Source organism: Stenella coeruleoalba (genome assembly GCF_951394435.1).
Source record: "Stenella coeruleoalba genome assembly, chromosome: 2".
In the NCBI taxonomy this organism is placed as follows: domain Eukaryota; kingdom Metazoa; phylum Chordata; class Mammalia; order Artiodactyla; family Delphinidae; genus Stenella; species Stenella coeruleoalba.
Window position 1 is genome coordinate 167,032,756 of NC_137147.1, and position 18,224 is coordinate 167,050,979.

An 18,224-nucleotide genomic window follows, 5' to 3' on the forward strand; every position below is an offset into this window, starting at 1 on the left:
GGCCAAATAACCAAAGGATGAAAGGTTGAGATATGACAAGAATATATAATAACTATTATCTTTTCATGCCCAAATAAATGAATATATCTCTTCACAGATTGACTCCATGGTGCTTATTTTAAAAGTATCTACAAAAAATACTTTAAATATATTTATTAAAAAACATGCATAGTTTTATACATAATAGGTACTAATGCCATTATGCTCACCAATTCGTCGATAATGTATTGGCTAATGGAAGGATGTTATATGAGTTCAATTATATCTTCTTTAAATCATTTTTTCTCCGGAAACTTCAGGTGATTTATTTATGATTAATAAACTTTAAATAGAATTAAAAATTATATCTAATTTATACTTAAAATCTACCTTTGATTTGCCTATTTCAAAGAATAATACCTAAACAGTTAAGTGGAGGCTGTTAATGAAAAGGGAAAAATGCCAAGTTTATAAATGTATAAATTCTGATATTTAATAGGCTTGTGTTCCCCAGCATGTCCTCTTTGACTACACAAAACTAACGGGGAGGTCTGACAAATGAGCAGTGGTAGCTTTCATATAGTGAAGCATCTTAGAAGTGAAAGCAGTACTAATTGAGTGTTTATTATGTGATAGGCATTAGGCGGATGCCTTTCATACATAATCCACATTAAGTCCTGCCAGTGAACTTTGCAGGCTTGTATAATTATCCCTGTTTACACGTCAGCAAACCAAGGTTTAAAGATGTTAAACAGCTTGCCTTTGTGCACACTATTTAGTAAGCTTGGGAGCTGGAACCTTTGAATCCAAATCACAGATGCTCAAATCTGTGCTCTTAAACACTATCCCACATCTTGGGAATATCTCCTGCTTAAAAACCAAACATTTTTAAGATTTCTGACTTGATTATTTTTTAAACATCTTTATTGGAACATAATTGCTCTACAATGTTGTGTTAGTTTCTGCTGTATAACAAAGTGAATATATGTATACCTATATCCCATATCCCCTCCCTCTTGCGTCTCCCTCCCACCCTCCCTATCCCACCCCTCTAGGTGGTTCTGACCTGATTTGATTGCAGTTTTATGCCACAGGAGATGGAGAAACAGAAAACTGGTACTCTATAAATAATTCTGAAGAAAAAGGAAGGGAAGATAGGTGAAGTGTTAGTGACAGTAACCTGGAGAGAAAACAATAATAAGAAATGTCCAGTGCCCAAATCCATTCTTGCCTTCTTTTGTTCTTAATGTACAAAACACAAATTTTGTTGGTGTAAGGCAATCTTACTCTGCTTTGCTGGGGATTGTTTTAGTCCAGAGGTTCTCAAGCACGCATCAGAATCACCTGGAGAGCTTATTAAAACACAGGAATCTTGGGCTCACTCCAGAATTTCTGATTAAGTAGGTCTGAGGTCGACCCTAATATTACATTTTTAAGTTCCCAGGTGATGCTGGTGCTGCTGGTCTGGCAGCCACACTTTGAAGACCCATTTGTTTAGTCAAGCTCCAGTTCTCAAGATTGGCAGCACATTGGACTTAACCTGGAGACACTGTTAAATATACCAATAACCCAAAACATAACCTCCGGGGATTATTTTTTTTTTTTGCCCTGGTACTCATACATGAATGGCTCCAAAAATGCGTTTCTAACTTTGCTTATTTTTTTTACCTTTATCAACTTTCTGTCATATTGAGAAAGGCAGACCATCAAGAGTGTGTGTATGTTCCCTGTGACTGTAAGAAATCATTGATGCCAAAGGCTAATACAATCACGTTGGCTTCGCATTTTCTTGAGGCTCTGAATTACTTTACTATTTATACTTCCCTGTTCATATTGACTCACAGAAAGAATGAAAATTTTAATCTAATATTAGTGACTCTATAAAACTTACAGAATGCATTTTGTGATCCAGTTTTACATGTGGCTCCATTTAGTGTCTGAATCCTTATTTTCTTTTGTTCTTACCTCATATGTATATACGAGGTAAGAACAAAATATATATATTTGTGTGTATGTATCTTTTAGTTTATGATGTTATACCATATCACATATTTTTGTAAATAGCAGTACATTTTGAGAACAAAGTGAGAGTTAACAATAATAATAAAAATTAAGTTAAGGAGGTGTAAGTAATATTAATGATCTCACTAAAATGCACCAGTTCTGTGAACTTTGTTTTTCTTTTGCGGTACGCGGGCCTCTCACTGTTGTGGCCTCTCCCGTTGCGGAGCACAGGCTCCGGACGTGCAGGCTCAGCAGCCATGGCTCACGGGCCCAGCCACTCCACGGCATGTGGGATCTTCCCGGACCGGGGCATGAACCCATGTCTCCTGCATTGGCAGGCGGACTCTCAACCACTGCGCCACCAGGGAAGCCCTGAACTTTGTTTTAACTGGAATAATTTATTATTGACATAACTATTTTCATTTTTATAAAGTAATTCCATTTTCCTCATTATTACTATTCAGCATAAAATAATTAGAGTTCTTAAAATTCTATAATCATAAGATTAAAAGAACAAGTATATATACATGATGTTTTCTTTAGACAACTAAAAATATTTAGATATTTCATTTGTGGCCTAACAGTACAAATAAAACATTCTGGGATAATGTTTGGGTCAGATTCCAGATTTTAAAAACTGTATCATCATTGTTTTTTTTCAGATTTGTCTCTATATATCTAGTCAAATTTTTATGACTGTAATGACATCATACACAGCTTCATAAATCTGTAAACTATATTCATAACATCATTTATATTCCCTAAGAGGTGTTACTTCTGAAGACACATTATAATGCAATTTAAGAGATATTTTTGCATACCAGTTATGAGAAATACTTTATGCAAGTAATAGAAGGAGATGCAAGGATTTTAAAATCTAGGAGATAAGAGAAATTTTAAAAATTAAATATCATTTAAAACAGAATACAAGGATCATAAAGAAGGTACAGTGTTATTTGGGTGCAGAGGAAGGAGGGTTGATAGTACACAAAGAAAAAAAAGTGTTACGAGAAGTAATTTTTGAGCTGGCTTTAAAGAGCTGCACAGAAATTCACCAGGAAAAGATAAAGTAGCAGTTATACCCATCATGGAGCCGTAATAACTGTTAGTTTTCTCTTTGTCATTAACTTTTGTCAATTTGATTAATATGTGTCTCGAAGTGTTCCTCCTTCGGTTTATCCTTCCTGGGACTCTCTGCGCTTCCTGGATTTGAGTGAGTGTTTCCTTTCCCATGTTAGGGAAGTTTTCAGTTTATTATCTCTTCAAATATTTTCTCAGACCCTTTTTCTCTCTCTCCTTCTGGGAGGTCCTTCTGGGACCTCTATAATGTGAATGTCAGCGAGTTTAATGTTGTTCCAGAGGTTTCTTAGACTGTTCTCATTTTTTTTTTTTTTTACATCTTTATTGGAGAATAATTGCTTTACAATGGTGTGTTAATTTCTGCTTTATAATAAAGTGAATCAGTTAGACATGTACATATATCCCCATATCTCTTCTCTCTTGAGTCTCCCTCCCTCCCACCCTTCCTATTCCACCCCTCTAGGTGGTCACAAAGCACCGAGCTGATCTCCCTGTGCTATGCAGCTGCTTCCCACTAGCTATCTATTTTATGTTCGGTAGTGTATACATGTCCATGCCACTCTCTCACTTTGTCACAGCTTACCCTTCCCCCACCCCATATCCTCAAGTCCATTCTCTAGTAGGTCTGTGTCTTTATTCCCGTCTTACCCCTAGGTTCTTCATGACATTTTTTTTTCTTAGATTCCATATATATGTGTGAGCATACGGTATTTGTCTTTCTCTTTCTGACTTACTTCACTCTGTATGACAGACTCTAGGTCCATCCACCTCACTACAAATAACTCAATTTTGTTTCCTTTTATGGCTGAGTAATATTCCATTATATATATGTGCCACATCTTCTTTATCCACTCATCCGATGATGGACACTTAGGTTGCTTCCATCTCCTGGCTATTGTAAATAGAGCTGCAGTGAACATTTTGGGACGTGACTCTTTTTGAATTATGGTTTTCTCAGGGTATATCCCAGTAGTAGGATTGCTGGGTCATATGGTAGTTCTATTTGTAGTTTTTTAAGGAACCTCCGTACTGTTCTCCATAGTGGCTGTACTAATTCACATTCCCACCAGCAGTGCAAAAGTGTTCCCTTTTCTCCACACCCTCTCCAGCATTTATTGTTTCTAGATTTTTTGATGATGGCCATTCTGACTGGTGTGAGATGATATCTCATTGTAGTTTTGATTTGCATTTCTCTAATGATTAATGATGTTGAGCATTCTTGCATGTGTTTGTTGGCAATCTGTATATCTTCTTTGGAGAAATGTCTGTTTAGGTCTTCTGCCCATTTTTGGATTGGGTTGTTTGTTTTTTTGTTTTTGAGCTGCATGAGCTACAGTAATCAAGACAGTATGGTACTGGCACAGAAACAGAAATCTAGATCAATGGAACAGGATAGAAAGCCCAGAGGTAAACCCATGCACATATGGTCACCTTATCTTTGATAAAGGAGGCAGGAATGTACAGTGGAGAAAAGACAGCCTCTTCAATAAGTGGTGCTGAGAAAACTGGACAGCTACATGTAAAAGTATGAGATTAGAACGCTCCCTAACACCATACCCAAAAATAAGCTCAAAATGGATTAAAGACCTAAATGTAAGTCCAGGAACTATCAAATTCTTAGAGCAAAACATAGACAGAACACTCTATGACATAAATCACAGCAATATCCTTTTTGACCCACCTCCTAGAGAAATGGAAATAAAAACAAAGGTAAACAAATGGGACCTAATGAAACTTCAAAGCTTTTGCACAGCAAAGGAAACCATAAACAAGACCAAAAGACAACCCTCAGAATGGGAGAAAATATTTGCAGATGAAGCAACTGACAAAGGATTAATCTCCAAAATTTACAAACAGCTCATGTCCTCATTTCTTTACATTTTCCTTTATTCTGTTCTGCAGCAGTGATTTCCACCATCTGTCTTCCAGCTCACTTATTCTTTCTTCTGACTCATTTATTGTGCTATTGATTCCTTCTAGTGTATTTTTCATTTCAGTTACTGTATTGTTCATCTCTGTTATTTAAAGCTTTTATCTCTTTATTAAACATTTTTTGTATCCTCTCGGTCTGAGCCTCCATTCATTTTTCGAGATCTTGGATCATCTTTACTATCATTACTCTGAATTCTTTTTCAGGTAGGCTACCCACCTCCTCTTCACTTTGTGTGTCCCTGCCACAACCATGATGAGGCAGAGAGGGAAGGGGATGGGTTTGTGGGAATAAATACCCTGAATGCTCTTTCCTTCCACCCTACAGTCTTCTGCCGGTGTCTTACACCAGCCAATTCTAATTGGACGTTAGAAGCTAATGGAACCTGGGTGATTCATTGTATAGCAGTCTTCAGAGTTGGGGCTATTCTGCAATAGTAGAGTGATAAAACAGACAGTTAATGAAGGGAAAGGTGTGCTTGGATTTGCTTTTCTAAAATTATTGGTAACAGTGACTGGAGTAGCATGTCACTTTGTGCTTGATAGCTATTCCATTGTTGAAATACTCTAAGTGATGAGTAAGGAGTGAAATTAGGAAGGACAAAAAAGAGGAATAGCTATGTAATTTAATGTAATACATGTATCACATGAATGCAGTACAGTTGGATTAATTGGATATGTAAGGCAAAAAACAAAGAGCTGCTAACGAGCACTGTTAGTTTTTAACTTGGAAGCCAGGGTTGGCAGAAGTCCAACCCAAGGTTGGACTTTCTGTGGGAACAGAAAAAGATACCTGATTTTGTTTTTGAGTTCTTTAGCAAATATCCAAGTCGATGTTCTTCATCGCCTTAGCTTGGTATTGTAATTTTTTTTGTTGTTTCCAACTTTATTGAGATAAAACTGACATATAACATTGTGTAAGCTTAGGTTGTACAATGTAATGATTCTACACATGTATACATATTGCAAAATGATTACCAGAGTAAGGTTAGTTAATACATCCATCATTAAGATGTTTTTTTGTCTGACTCAGGCTCCTTATTTTGGTCTCATCATCAACAGCCCACTCTCCCGTTCATCCAGCAAATCTATTTATTCTCTAAATGTGACTCTCTGTCATGCCATGGTACTTTCATTCGACTATCTCCTAACCATCCTTTCAATCTTAGTTGACAGTCAGTTTTTCTGGGAAACTTTCACTGATCCCTCTCTCCAGTCAAATCCAAATAGTTCTTCTTTGGGCATTAGCTGTAGTACAGCACGTGTCCCAGAATACCACCAATGTTAATTTACTTGTCTAACTCCTTCATGATACTGTAAGTATCTCAAGGAAAAGGGTGCTGACAATTTGACTGTTTTATAACACCTACCATAGTGCTGGTCTCATACCAAGTGACTGTGAGAAAAGAGGAGTGATGAAAAGGTAAGACAACACAGTTGAAACATTTAATATTTGGACCAATGTAAGAGTCTTTAAAAGATAAAGTGAAGCTGAAAGCAAAGCCAGAGAAGATTGGTGGCAATAATAAAATTTTGAGGATAAAATTAGTTCTCTTTTCTAAGCTGCTATAGATAGAATTATAGTGCTTTTATAGATTATTTCCTGATCTGTTATGTTTTTAACTCATATGCATGGATATATTACTTTTATTAACTTTGGATGTATTTTACATGAGATGTATGCAGTTTCTTGTAAAAGAGAAGAAAGACACAGAAAAATATCTTGACCTAGAATTTCTTTGGGGAAATCACTAAGTTTAAAATATAATTTTCTCATATTCTCTTTAAAGTGGGATCTAAATTTCCTGCCAGGGATTAGTTTTCAGTCTCTTTTAAGTTAAATACAAAGTTTTCTAACCAAACACAGTTATACTGTTGGTTAGGATGTCATGAACTCAAAATAGTATTCTGCGAAAGCTTTTAGTGAGTTAATTAGAAAACGTAGGTTTTAAAAATTAAATGATTTTTATTTTATTTACTATTAAATTATTTTTTAATTTAAATATTAAATTCAGTAATTCAGTTTTTATCAACAAAATTTCTGAAACATAAATATGGACAGCCAGTAGTTCTAACCAATAGGATTGGTGTATTTCAAAGTCCGGTGTAAAATGAAAGGACATGAGAGGCTTTTTATAGAGTGGAAAAATCTGCTCCAGAATTATCCTGGACTAGACCCATTCACTATTCATGTTCCATTCAAAAAAGATTTCCCTCTTAACAGCACTTAACTGTCATAGCTTGTACCATTTCTGTTTCCTTACTAGCATTGCCTTAGTATAGATTCCAGTTGTGACATTCTGTATTCACGTCATTAGAAAAACAGAATCAGCCACAAAACACTGTGGTAGTGTTTGTTTACATTTTCAAATGCTTCTAACATGATCTCCATCTTTTATATATTCAGAATTTAGATTGCCCTTTCCATCACAGACCAGTGATACTATAAATAACTGATAACAGCAGTTGCTGATGAGCAATGCTGTAGAATAATGTAAAGGTCAAAGAATGATAATTCATGACCATCCTTAACAAAGTATACAGGTGTTAAAATACTGATGTTGAACTCTGGTGGCAGCTCACAGAGAAGAAATGGCACAACATGAATCCCCTTTGATAACTGTGATTGTAAGGAGGTTAAGAACCAGAACCAAATCCTCTCTCTCTACAAATGCACAAATCTGAGGGTCAGCTTTCTGTGTGTAACACAGGAGAGCAGGTAGTTTCAGACATCATAGCTGTTTCTTACTCATGCTTTATTACTAATTTAATCTGTAGTACGGTGTGGCGTTTTAGAAAACAATGGCGCAAAGGGAGAAGTGTTTAATCTCAAGGCGTCATAGCTTTAATCATCTTGAAAAGTATTCAAATACAGAAATCATTTAAATTTTGAGCATAGGACAGCTCACTTTTTTTCAGACCCTGGTAATGTTGAAGGAGTCAGAATATGACTGGAAAACCTGACTCATTTGCATACTTGTGATTTTCATTTACATCTGACAAGCCTATTACCTGTTAACATAGACTGCTTGTACATAGATTTTATCCCCTTGACGTTAGCAGGCTTATACTGATTTTAGATTATGGAATAAGCCAAACTGCTTTTCAAAGGAAGATTTTCCAAGCAGTTGTTATCTCTCCATTACAGATATTACTTTTTTGAGACAGAGTGCTATACGTCTGCTTACTCTCATTTCTCCTTTGACTTTCAATTCCTATATTCCTACAACTAAATTAACTAGCCAATAGATAGGAAAGGAAGCTGGAATATAGCTGGGCTTCTCAATCTTTTTCATGACATGGAACCTATAGAAAATGATAATACAGGTAATATCCACTGGGTAAATTAGAGATTTGAGGGCATACTTATATATATGATACTTAAGATAAAAAGTCTTTATGTTTTCTTTATATAATTATGGTAAGAGGAATAAAGCAAAGTATTGGAAGATATTAAATATTGGATTTGAATAGAGCTAATGCTTTTTCTCTCCTGAAAGGGGATAAGATCTTTAATTTGCTTCCTATTAAAATAAATCTTAAAAAAATTTTTTATTATGATAAAATATATGTAACATAAAATTTTACATATATAACAAGCATTTCTTCCTCCACGTTCTTGACAACATTTATTTTTTGTTTTGTTTTGTTTTACAATAGCCAAGATAATGAGTGTGAAGTCATATCACATTGCGGTTTTGATTTGCATCTCCCTAATGCTAGTGACATTGACCGTCTTTCTATGTGCTTATTGGTAATTTGCATATCTGTTAAGTTCTTTTGCTCACTTTGAATTGGGTTTTTTGCTTTCTTGTTGTTGAGTTGTAGGAGTTCTTTATATATTCTGGATATTAATCTCTTATCAGACTATGATTTGCAGATATTTTCTCAGATTCTATGGGTTGACTTTTCACTCTGTTGATAGTGTTCATTGATGCACAACATCTTTAATTTCGATATAGTTCAGTTTATCTATTTTTTCTTTTGTTGCCTTTGCTTTTGGGGTCATATCCAAGACATAGCTGCCAAATTCAATGTCATGAGGCTTTTCCCCTGGCTTTGTTCTGAGAGTTTTATAGCTCTTCTGTTTGGGGTTGTGATTTAGTCTGAGTTAATATTTGTGTATGATATAAGGTAAAGGTCCAACTTCATTATTTTGCAAATGCGTACCTTACTGTTCTTTTGCCTGCTGTTTGTGTTCATCTTTGATAAAGGGGTGTTGAAGTCTCTAACAACGATAGTGGATTCATTTATTTCTGTTTGCTGTTTTATTAGTTTTTGCCTCACTTTGACACTGTTGTTAGGGTCAGATATGTTGAGGATTGTTATGTCTTCTTGAACTATTGAACTTTTTGTCATTATGTAATACCTTCTTTATCCCTGATAACTTTCTTTACTTTGAAGTCTGTTTTGTCTGGAGCAAATAGAGTTTTCATTCACAATTACATGTGAGTAAGTTCTTGCATAAATATGAGTCATTTCTTATAACTCTGATGCGTTTTTTAATTTTAAAATTTTTTAAAAATTCTCAAAAATTTAAATTATTCTAACTTGTTTTGAAAGCTAGGTCAAAAAATTTTATTAAAAGGTATTTAGTGATTCTCAAACACAAGTCGTTAGTATTTTTTATTTACTCAGCTGACAAATACTTATTGAGTACTTACCATGTGCCAGACTATTTTTGGTGTTGTTCAAATACATTAGGGATCCATGAGTTAAAAAAAAAAAAAAAAGAATATAATGGCTACAGTTCTTGTCTACAGAACTCCTGAAGGACTATTTACATTCAAACTCTGTGTGTGTGTGTGTGTGTGTGTTTAAATGGAACCCTTGAGTTGGGCCCTGTGTTTCTCAAATACACTCGACTAAAAATTTCAACCCATAATTCTCCCAACCATTTTCTCCTCCTCCTCCTCCTCCTCTTTCTTCCTCTTCTTCCTCTTCCTCTTCTTCCTCTTCCTCCTCTTCTTCTTCTCCTCCTTCTCCTCCCTCTCCTCCTTCTCCTTCTCCTCCTTCTCCTTCTAATTCTTCTTCTCCTTCTTGTTCTCCTTGCCCTTCTTCTTCTCCTTCTCCTCTCTTCCTCTCTTTCTTCTTCCTCATTTCTCCTTCCTTCCTCCTCCTCTTCTTCTTCTCCTTCTACTATTAGAACATAGGAGCTGTTTTCTACACATTACGTAATGGAAAATGAGGTATTGTAATAACAAATGTCAAAAAATTCTTTAATCTTATAGTTATTTTCCCCACAGTGTTTATTGTAGCAAGGATAATAAAGCTTGAATAGCTGTTTTTCTACATATTCCTTTTGGATTAGCATTGATTTAACAACTTGGAATTGTAAATACTCTTAACTGTTAGTGTCAGTGGTTTTGAGCAGTGGGTCTCAAAATTTAGCATGCAGCAGAATAAGCTGAAACAATTTTTTTTTTTTTTTTTTTTTTTTGTGGTATGCGGACCTCTCACTGTTGTGGCCTCTCCCGTTGCGGAGCACAGGCTCCGGTCGCGCAGGCTCAGCGGCCGTGGCTCACGAGCCCAGCCGCCCCGCGGCATGTGGGATCTTCCCGAACCGGGGCACGAACCCGTGTCCCCTGCATCGGCAGGCAGACTCTCAACCACTGTGCCACCAGGAAAGCCCCTGAAACAATTTTTAAACAGATTGCTGAGCCCTACCCCAGAGTTCCTGATTCAGTAGGTCTGAGATAGGGCCCAAGAATTGGCCCTTTAAATAAGTTTCCAGGTGATGCTGATGCTGCTGGCCCAGAACCATCCTTAGAGGACAACGAGTTTAGAGTATAAAATATGGGGAGAGGAATCTAACTCTAGTCCTGACTTCAGTATTTACCAAGGGAATTACCATTGGCACATTGTTTAATTTTAGATATCTCATGTATGAAATAGTAATGTATAATCCTACCTTCTTAGGTTTGTTGCAAGTATCAAATAATAAACTATTATTTAATACTCCCTAATTTAAAGGCATACTAATTTAAAGACTGATTCTAAAAATTCCCATATTTTATACATTGTAGAAGCTAGTGTTTCTTTGACCTGAAATCTATTTAACAAAGAATATACATATTTTAGTGAGCCTTCTGAATTCCTGTTTTGGAATTAGATCATAAATAAATATAACTACATTGTGTAATTTCTTAGAGTTTTAAATTTATCAGTTGGTTTTTTTTTAAATGTGTTTCTTCTTGCCTCACAAAGAGCTATTCTCCAGTGAATGTCATACAATATTGAAACAAGAACCATGGGTGTTCCTAATTAAAGTAGTTGACTGTAATACCTTTGTTATTGAATTTGAATTGGTAAAACAGGTGGTTATATAAAATTTCAACAAATGCTTTTTCTTCATTTTTGGTTTCATAAGACTAGGAAAGAGAAATCCAAAAGCTGCTAAAATTGTAAATCCTTTTTCAAAATTGAGATGCAAATTGTATGTGTAAAGGAGAATTTTGTTATAGAAAAGCAAGAAATATCTCCTGCTTATTTAGCAACATATTCAGGAAATATTTATTAAGCACCAATTGAGTTTAAGCCATTTTATAAGGTATTCTAGATACTTTAATAAGTAAGTTAAAATATGTGCCTTGGTATATTTATGATCTAGTGGGGCATATAACTTCATATTCAATGAATTAAAATCTAATATGAAAAATGCATCTAAAAAGTTATGTATAGGGCTTCCCTGGTGGCGCAGTGGTTGAGAGTCCGCCTGCCGATGCAGGGGACACGGGTTCGTGCCCCGGTCCGCGAGGATCCTACATGCCGCGCAGCGGCTGGACCCATGAGCCATGGCCGCTGAGCCTGCGCGTCCGGAGCCTGTGCTCCGCAACGGGAGAGGCCACAACAATGAGAGGCCTGCGTACCGCAAAAAAAAAATAATAAAAATAAAATAAAAATAAAAAGTTATGTATAAAATGCTATGGAATTCTTAAGTGAGGGGGTGATTTTGAATCAGGGGATTTTGAGTGTAGGAATTTAAGAAGGCTTGGAAATGAGAGTGTACTTGAGATATGTTGTGGAAGGTAAATCAAAGTAGTATAGGGGAAAGACCAAGAGTAGAGGTTATACGTGTGCTCAGGAGAAAGACCAGTGTAAGGGAGACAAAGTACATGATGTATCCAAGTAACTGCATGAACACATACGATGGGTATAAATCTCGGTGTCTGAGTAAAGTAATATATGAAAGATGAAGCTGGATATTAGTATAGAAAGTTATTTCTCAGATCCTGATGAATTGAGAATTTTATCCATAGAACGGTGGTGAACAAATTATGGCCTGTGGGCCAATTCTGGTCTGATGCCTGTTTTTGTTAATATAGTTGTATTGGGAACATGGCTATAATCATTCATTTAAGCAGTCCATAGATACTTTTATGCCACAAAGACAGAGCTGATAATTGTAACAAAGACCGTATAGCCCACAAAGCCTAAAATATTTACCGTATGGCCTTTACAGAAAAATATCCTCTGATCCCGGTTATATACCAATTCAGCATGAAAGACCACTCTGGGTGATCTCGGAGAAGACAGCAGTGAGTGGTCCTGAAGGGAGATCTTAGTTTCCTGCCCAGGAATTGAACCTGGGTAGCCTGGATGAAAACCAGGAATCCTAGCCACTAGACCACCAGGGGCTAGGGGCTAGAAGCAAAGTGGCCCTAGCTCTTTCCCCTATTTGAAAGCAAGAATGTTTAAGGAGGCAAAAACTGTAAAAATAGGTACAAAGTTTACTATTGGAGACACAGCATAACATGTGGGAGAGCACACAGACAAACAGTTTGTTTATTTAAGACAGCAGCAAGGCAGAAATACACATCCAGAGAGAAAGGGTATGGTGTCCTCTCTAAGAAGGAGAACAGTAAATCAGAAGCAAAGCAGGGATACACACCTGGAGGGGACTGGGGGCATCCCGAATGAAGAGTGCTGGAAAGACATGATTTAATTCACTTACACAGGACAGTCCTTCCAGGTCTTTGTTTACCTTTGGCCAATTTTCTCGTGTTTTTTCACACCTGAATGTTTCCAGGACCGTCCCCAACATGCGTGCTCAACTTTTTGCTAAGATTGATCCCACCACAGAGGCCTGTGGGTGCATGTGCACACATATTATGGGGTGGTGCCCCCCTCCCTTTTTGACCCCCAAGAAGCCTTCCTGCACATGTGCAGAGGGAAGTCTTCCTTGACCTCAGGAGTGGGCACCTTATCTCTTTACCTCAGCAGAGCTCAGCTTCTGCCACTAGCTTTGTCCTTGGAGTTCCTGGGTGAGAACAAAGCTTCAATTTTACTCCACTTGACAAGCACCAGCTGTCTGGCCCGGGGGCCCATCCATCTCCCCCCTCCTGTGGACTGTTAGTTACAAATACATAATGATATAGAAGAGCTTGCACCAGAATGCAAATTAATTCACTGCTTCAATTATCAAGAAAGTCTCACTATGAAAAAAAGTGTCCGCTGATCTGACAGTGTGTGTAATGAACTGATGTGTACTGTGGCTTCTTATTTACTTGCAATCCAGGAACATACGGTTTAGTTCAAGGATCTCACTTTGAGTCAGTAAAGGTGTGTTGAAGATTTCTAGCAGGATGGTAGGATCAGATGTGTATTATAAAGGACCAGTAAAGTCAAATAGAAACTTTTTTGTTTGTTTGTCTCTTCTGCAATACTCCAACAGAGTCTAGAGGGTGTGTGTGGAATTTTGGAGTCCGACAGAGCCGGTTTCAAACCTTGGTTGGTGGGGTGGGAGGATGGAGGGGAAGCATGCCTTGACATTCAAGAAGGAATGTTCCTTTTTCCTTAATTTATATTCTAAAAATCCCACATAAGGACTCTGAGTGTTCCGTCTTATTTAAGAAGCTCCAGCAGTTGGTGGGTCAGACCGTGGAGTTGGTGGGAGGGGCGGGGAGCAGTTGCACATAGCAAGGTTGGTGCACCACAGACACAAGGGTAATACTGTGGAAACCCCTAGGAGGATTGTACTGTTGAACAGTTTGTATTTTCTGTTTCTCATGAAAGTAATCAAGTTCATGACAACTTTCAGTAGCTCATATCCCATCAGGTATGTTATAACAGCCTACATCATCATAATCAGTCACAGGCTATATCTCAACCCAAAGGATAAGCCTGAAGAATATGTCCCTTATACTGTACAAGTATTAAAGGTCAATTGACCTAACTCAAGAATATTTTTATTTGTCCATGCAAGGGTATTTTTTCTTATTAATTTAATTAGGGTGAATACCCAGGAGATTCTCAAATAAGGGGGAAAAATGTCAATTTTTAAATTGCTTAATTTGTGTAATATTAAGACTTTAGAAACTGATTATCCTATGAGGCTTAGGCAACGTTCTTTAAAATAGCTTGGACTATAAATCAGATCTCTTTTAATAAGTGACTTTTTAATGACTTATACATCATCGCCTGGGATCTTTATTTTCGCAACACCTGAGTGTAAAGCACTGCTTTCTTTAAACCTTTACCACTGTGTGGTTTATGATGTGTTTTGTTAGGAAAGGTATATTTCTATAAAACATCCTCCTTCCAGCCCTGTTTGAGAAATGACAATTTGAAGGCTGGTAGAGAGATGCTGATACTTTACGAGTGACAGCACTGTTAGGTGTGATCATTACTGCTGTATTCATCCCCGGGGGGCAGTTGATTTCCTTTGCAGGTACATGCTCAGATAATCTCATCTCAGACATAGGCAAGTGTTCGTATAATTCTTCATTTTTCCATTAGGAATCATGCATACATCATGTGTCCCCAGTTAATGCATAAAAGACTGGCGACCGAATGTTATACTTTTACACTAGTCCGGTGTTTGTGGGGCAGTGTAAAAACACAAATGTACTTTTGTTATTTGCATTTTTCAAATTGATCTCCTGGCATGTCTCCCTTTTTTCGTTTTCCTTGCAGTTGAAATATATATATTTCAAGGATATATAATTATAAAGAATTGTTTCAATAATTTATTTTAAATTTATTATTGGGACTGAATTTTCTCAAGTTATACTGTATTGAGGAAATTAAACATTAACATTTTTCATCGTGTAGTTTCTGGGAAATTAGTACAGGGACCTCCAGTTGAAGAACCATTGAGTAGATGCTTTTATCATTACTAGAATTGTGACTTTTAGTCACTTAATTCTTCCATGGTCTCTAACATTGTTCTGTCTTTTTATGTTTTTTTCTCCCCCAGCCTGGAATATATTATTATCAACTTTTCCTGTGTAATTTTATCTGACTCTACAGTTCTGTCACTCCATTGGTCTATTTATTGCCACATGTGCTGTACTGATTTTAAACTACCTTGTGTGTTTTGTTTATCAAGTACTTTTGGAGAGTCTACTGTGAACCAGGCACTGTGTAGGAAAGAAAATAGCCGTGGCCCCCAAACAAAGATAAAAACATATTAGCATTTGGGGACGTTTCATTCTGTTCTTCCTTGTATGTATGTAGTTATATAATATGTATGTATAAAGACATACACACACTACAAACACGCAGGCATTGCTGAACGTCTGGCATAGTGCATGACATATAGTAGATAGTAAGCGTAACATTCGTTAAATGGGATGCAAATGTTTTCTCCCATTCACTTGTTGGCCTTGATCATCAGATTGGTATCTCTGATAAACTGAAATCCTTAATTTGAATACAGTCCTATTTTTTGTATTTCCCCTTATGGATAGTAATCCTTACATATTATTAAAAATTAATTCTCAGTCTCATATCATGAAGATATTGTTATGTATCTTAGGCAAGCTTTGTTGTTTTACCTTTCACATTTCAGGTACATTCTACCTGCAGTTTATTATTTTTGAATGCTGTGAAATAGGGATCAAGGTTTGTTTTTCCCCCACAAGGCTACCTAATTTATTCAATCCACATTGAAAAGATTGTCCTTTCCTTCACAGCTCTGAAGAGCTAAGCTTTTCATAAATCAGATGTATAAATATATGTAGAATTTTCAGGACTCTTTTATCCATTTCTCTGGCCCATTTTTCCGTCTTTACTTCAATACCACCCTGTCTTGATTATTCTACCATTATAATGAATCAGTATCTGATAGAGTAAATTGTCTAACTTTGTTCTCCTTTGTGATGAAATTGGCTATTCTTAGTCCTTTGGATTTCCATATTAAGCTTAGAATCAGTTTGTCAATTTTGGGGAAAATATATCTACTAAAATTATGCTGGATCACAGTGAATCTGTGAACCAATGAAGAATTCATGTATTCATCTTTGTTCTCAGCATCTGTGGGGTCCTGGGATATTAAACACACACAAGGAACAAAGCTGGAACTTTTTATTCATTGACACACAATTCAGACAAATTAATATAATAATCCTAGCTCTTCAAAGCAGTCTTAATTCATACCCTGTGTAGTTCACAGGGCACTGAATTCTTTATTAGCAGCAACTAATGACATAAACATAACCACAAATCACAACTACCATTTATTAAATATGTAAGATGGGCCAGTACTGGGATAGAAAGTCCACTTATTTTATTTCTTCTAGTAGTAACATGGAGCTATCCTGTTTTATAAATGAAGAAACCGATAGGTTCAGAGAGGTTGAATAACCTGCCTAACGTTGCCCGTCTAGTAAGTGCTGAGGTCAGAGGCCAGCCCTGCCATGTCTTTTGCCCACAGCACATTCCCAGTGCCTTGGACAAGTAACACTGGAAAGACTGACTCAGTAAATACATGGTGACTGAATGAATACCTCTCTCTTTCTCTCCATCTATTTTCTATTAATGATTCATGTCTTTCCTCAAAAAAAAAAAAAGGTAAAACTTTCAAAATGGTTTTAATAAGTAGCAAGTTTAAACTCCATGGTACCAGTATCACATGTGGTGAAAAAGTGGTGTGAAATATAATTAATCAAAGAAATTAAAGAGTGCCAGAAAGTCCGAATTTTGAGGAATCACTTCCTTATTTAATATTTCAAAAATAGCATGTCTTTAACGTTTTATTAGCTCTTTTTTGAATTGGTAATTAAAGTGGGGGCATAAACTCTATCCCTTATGGCAAGATTACATTGATATTTAAGTGTTTCCATCATTATTTTCCCTCTCTGGTTTGGAACTAGGGGGAAAAAAAGACACACTTTAAAAATTATCTACCCACTTAAGCCAGATGATGGAGAGACTTGAGTCCTGATAACAGTGTTTGTGCCCCTGGATCCAACTGTGCCTGAAGCTGGTGTATCCCCTGTACTTTTCAGTTGTGTGAACTAATAAATACCCTTCTTTACTTAAAACAACATTAAAAGGTTATCTACCTGCTTATTAAAATATGTTTAAGTAAAACTTACCTAAATTAATAGATAAAATAAATTTGAACCTGAAAGCCTTTTAGACCAGTGAATAGAACTCCAAGACAGTTTCCTTTCTCTTTTTCATACTTTAATTATTTATATTTTTGTTCTTTTTATGCCTCTTCTAAATGTATTCAGTGCTTCAATGTCTCATTTTACCCACATAAAAAAACTCTACAAAACTGATCAGAGTATCAGCAGTATTATTATAAAACAATCAACCAAGTTATTACATATTAGACCTAATGATTTCAACCTTTACCATAATTTTTGTACATTGTACCAATGGACACATGGATTCAAAATCAAAATAGTAGAATTATTTATGCATCACCATTGTTCTAAAAACATTGTTATACTTTTAGAAGAAATTTTAGAACAATAAAATATGGTTAATGACAAACTGTATTTTATGATTTTCTTTTTTTACCTGATAAATGCATCATTCTTTCCCCAGAAATACCGCAGATGGCTGGTACCTGTATGCTGATAGCTCAAATGGAAAGTTTGGTGACATGGCTGACATTCTCACTCCTGTTATTTCACGCACGGGACCAAAATGTACCCTGGTATTCTGGACTCATATGAATGGTGCCACAGTTGGTTCTCTCCAGGTACTGCTTAGGCAATTGCATTTTCTGAATTTCTTCTACAAAAATTCATATTGTATAATTCAGTGTTATTAAAATATGTAGTCTGCTAATAAATGAAAATGGACAGTTATCAACACTTCACTGGTTTGAAAACAGTATGATTGAAAAAAAACTTTAGTAAAATTGGACCTGAATGGCTAATAGGATTTCTTTAAACTATTCTATTTATGATTATGGTCTTTATTCTGAGGTTGCAGCTTCTGTGTAATACTGTTTTACCCTTGAAATATGTCATATAGGTTTCAGTATCAATATT

General features: G+C 36.2%; 1 protein-coding gene across 13 annotated transcripts in view; it reads left to right on the plus strand.

Annotated features, from left to right (window-relative positions):
- Positions 1 to 18,224, plus strand: part of MALRD1 (MAM and LDL receptor class A domain containing 1) — a gene marked incomplete at its 5' end in the record, with an annotated part of 1,062,652 nt that overhangs the window by 425,698 nt on the left and 618,730 nt on the right. For all 13 annotated transcript variants that reach the window (XM_079915185.1, XM_079915179.1, XM_079915188.1 and 10 more), the window contains one exon: positions 17,773 to 17,929. In XM_079915185.1, coding sequence (XP_079771311.1) covers positions 17,773 to 17,929 — 157 coding nt within the window. The remainder of the gene's footprint in view (positions 1 to 17,772; positions 17,930 to 18,224) is intronic.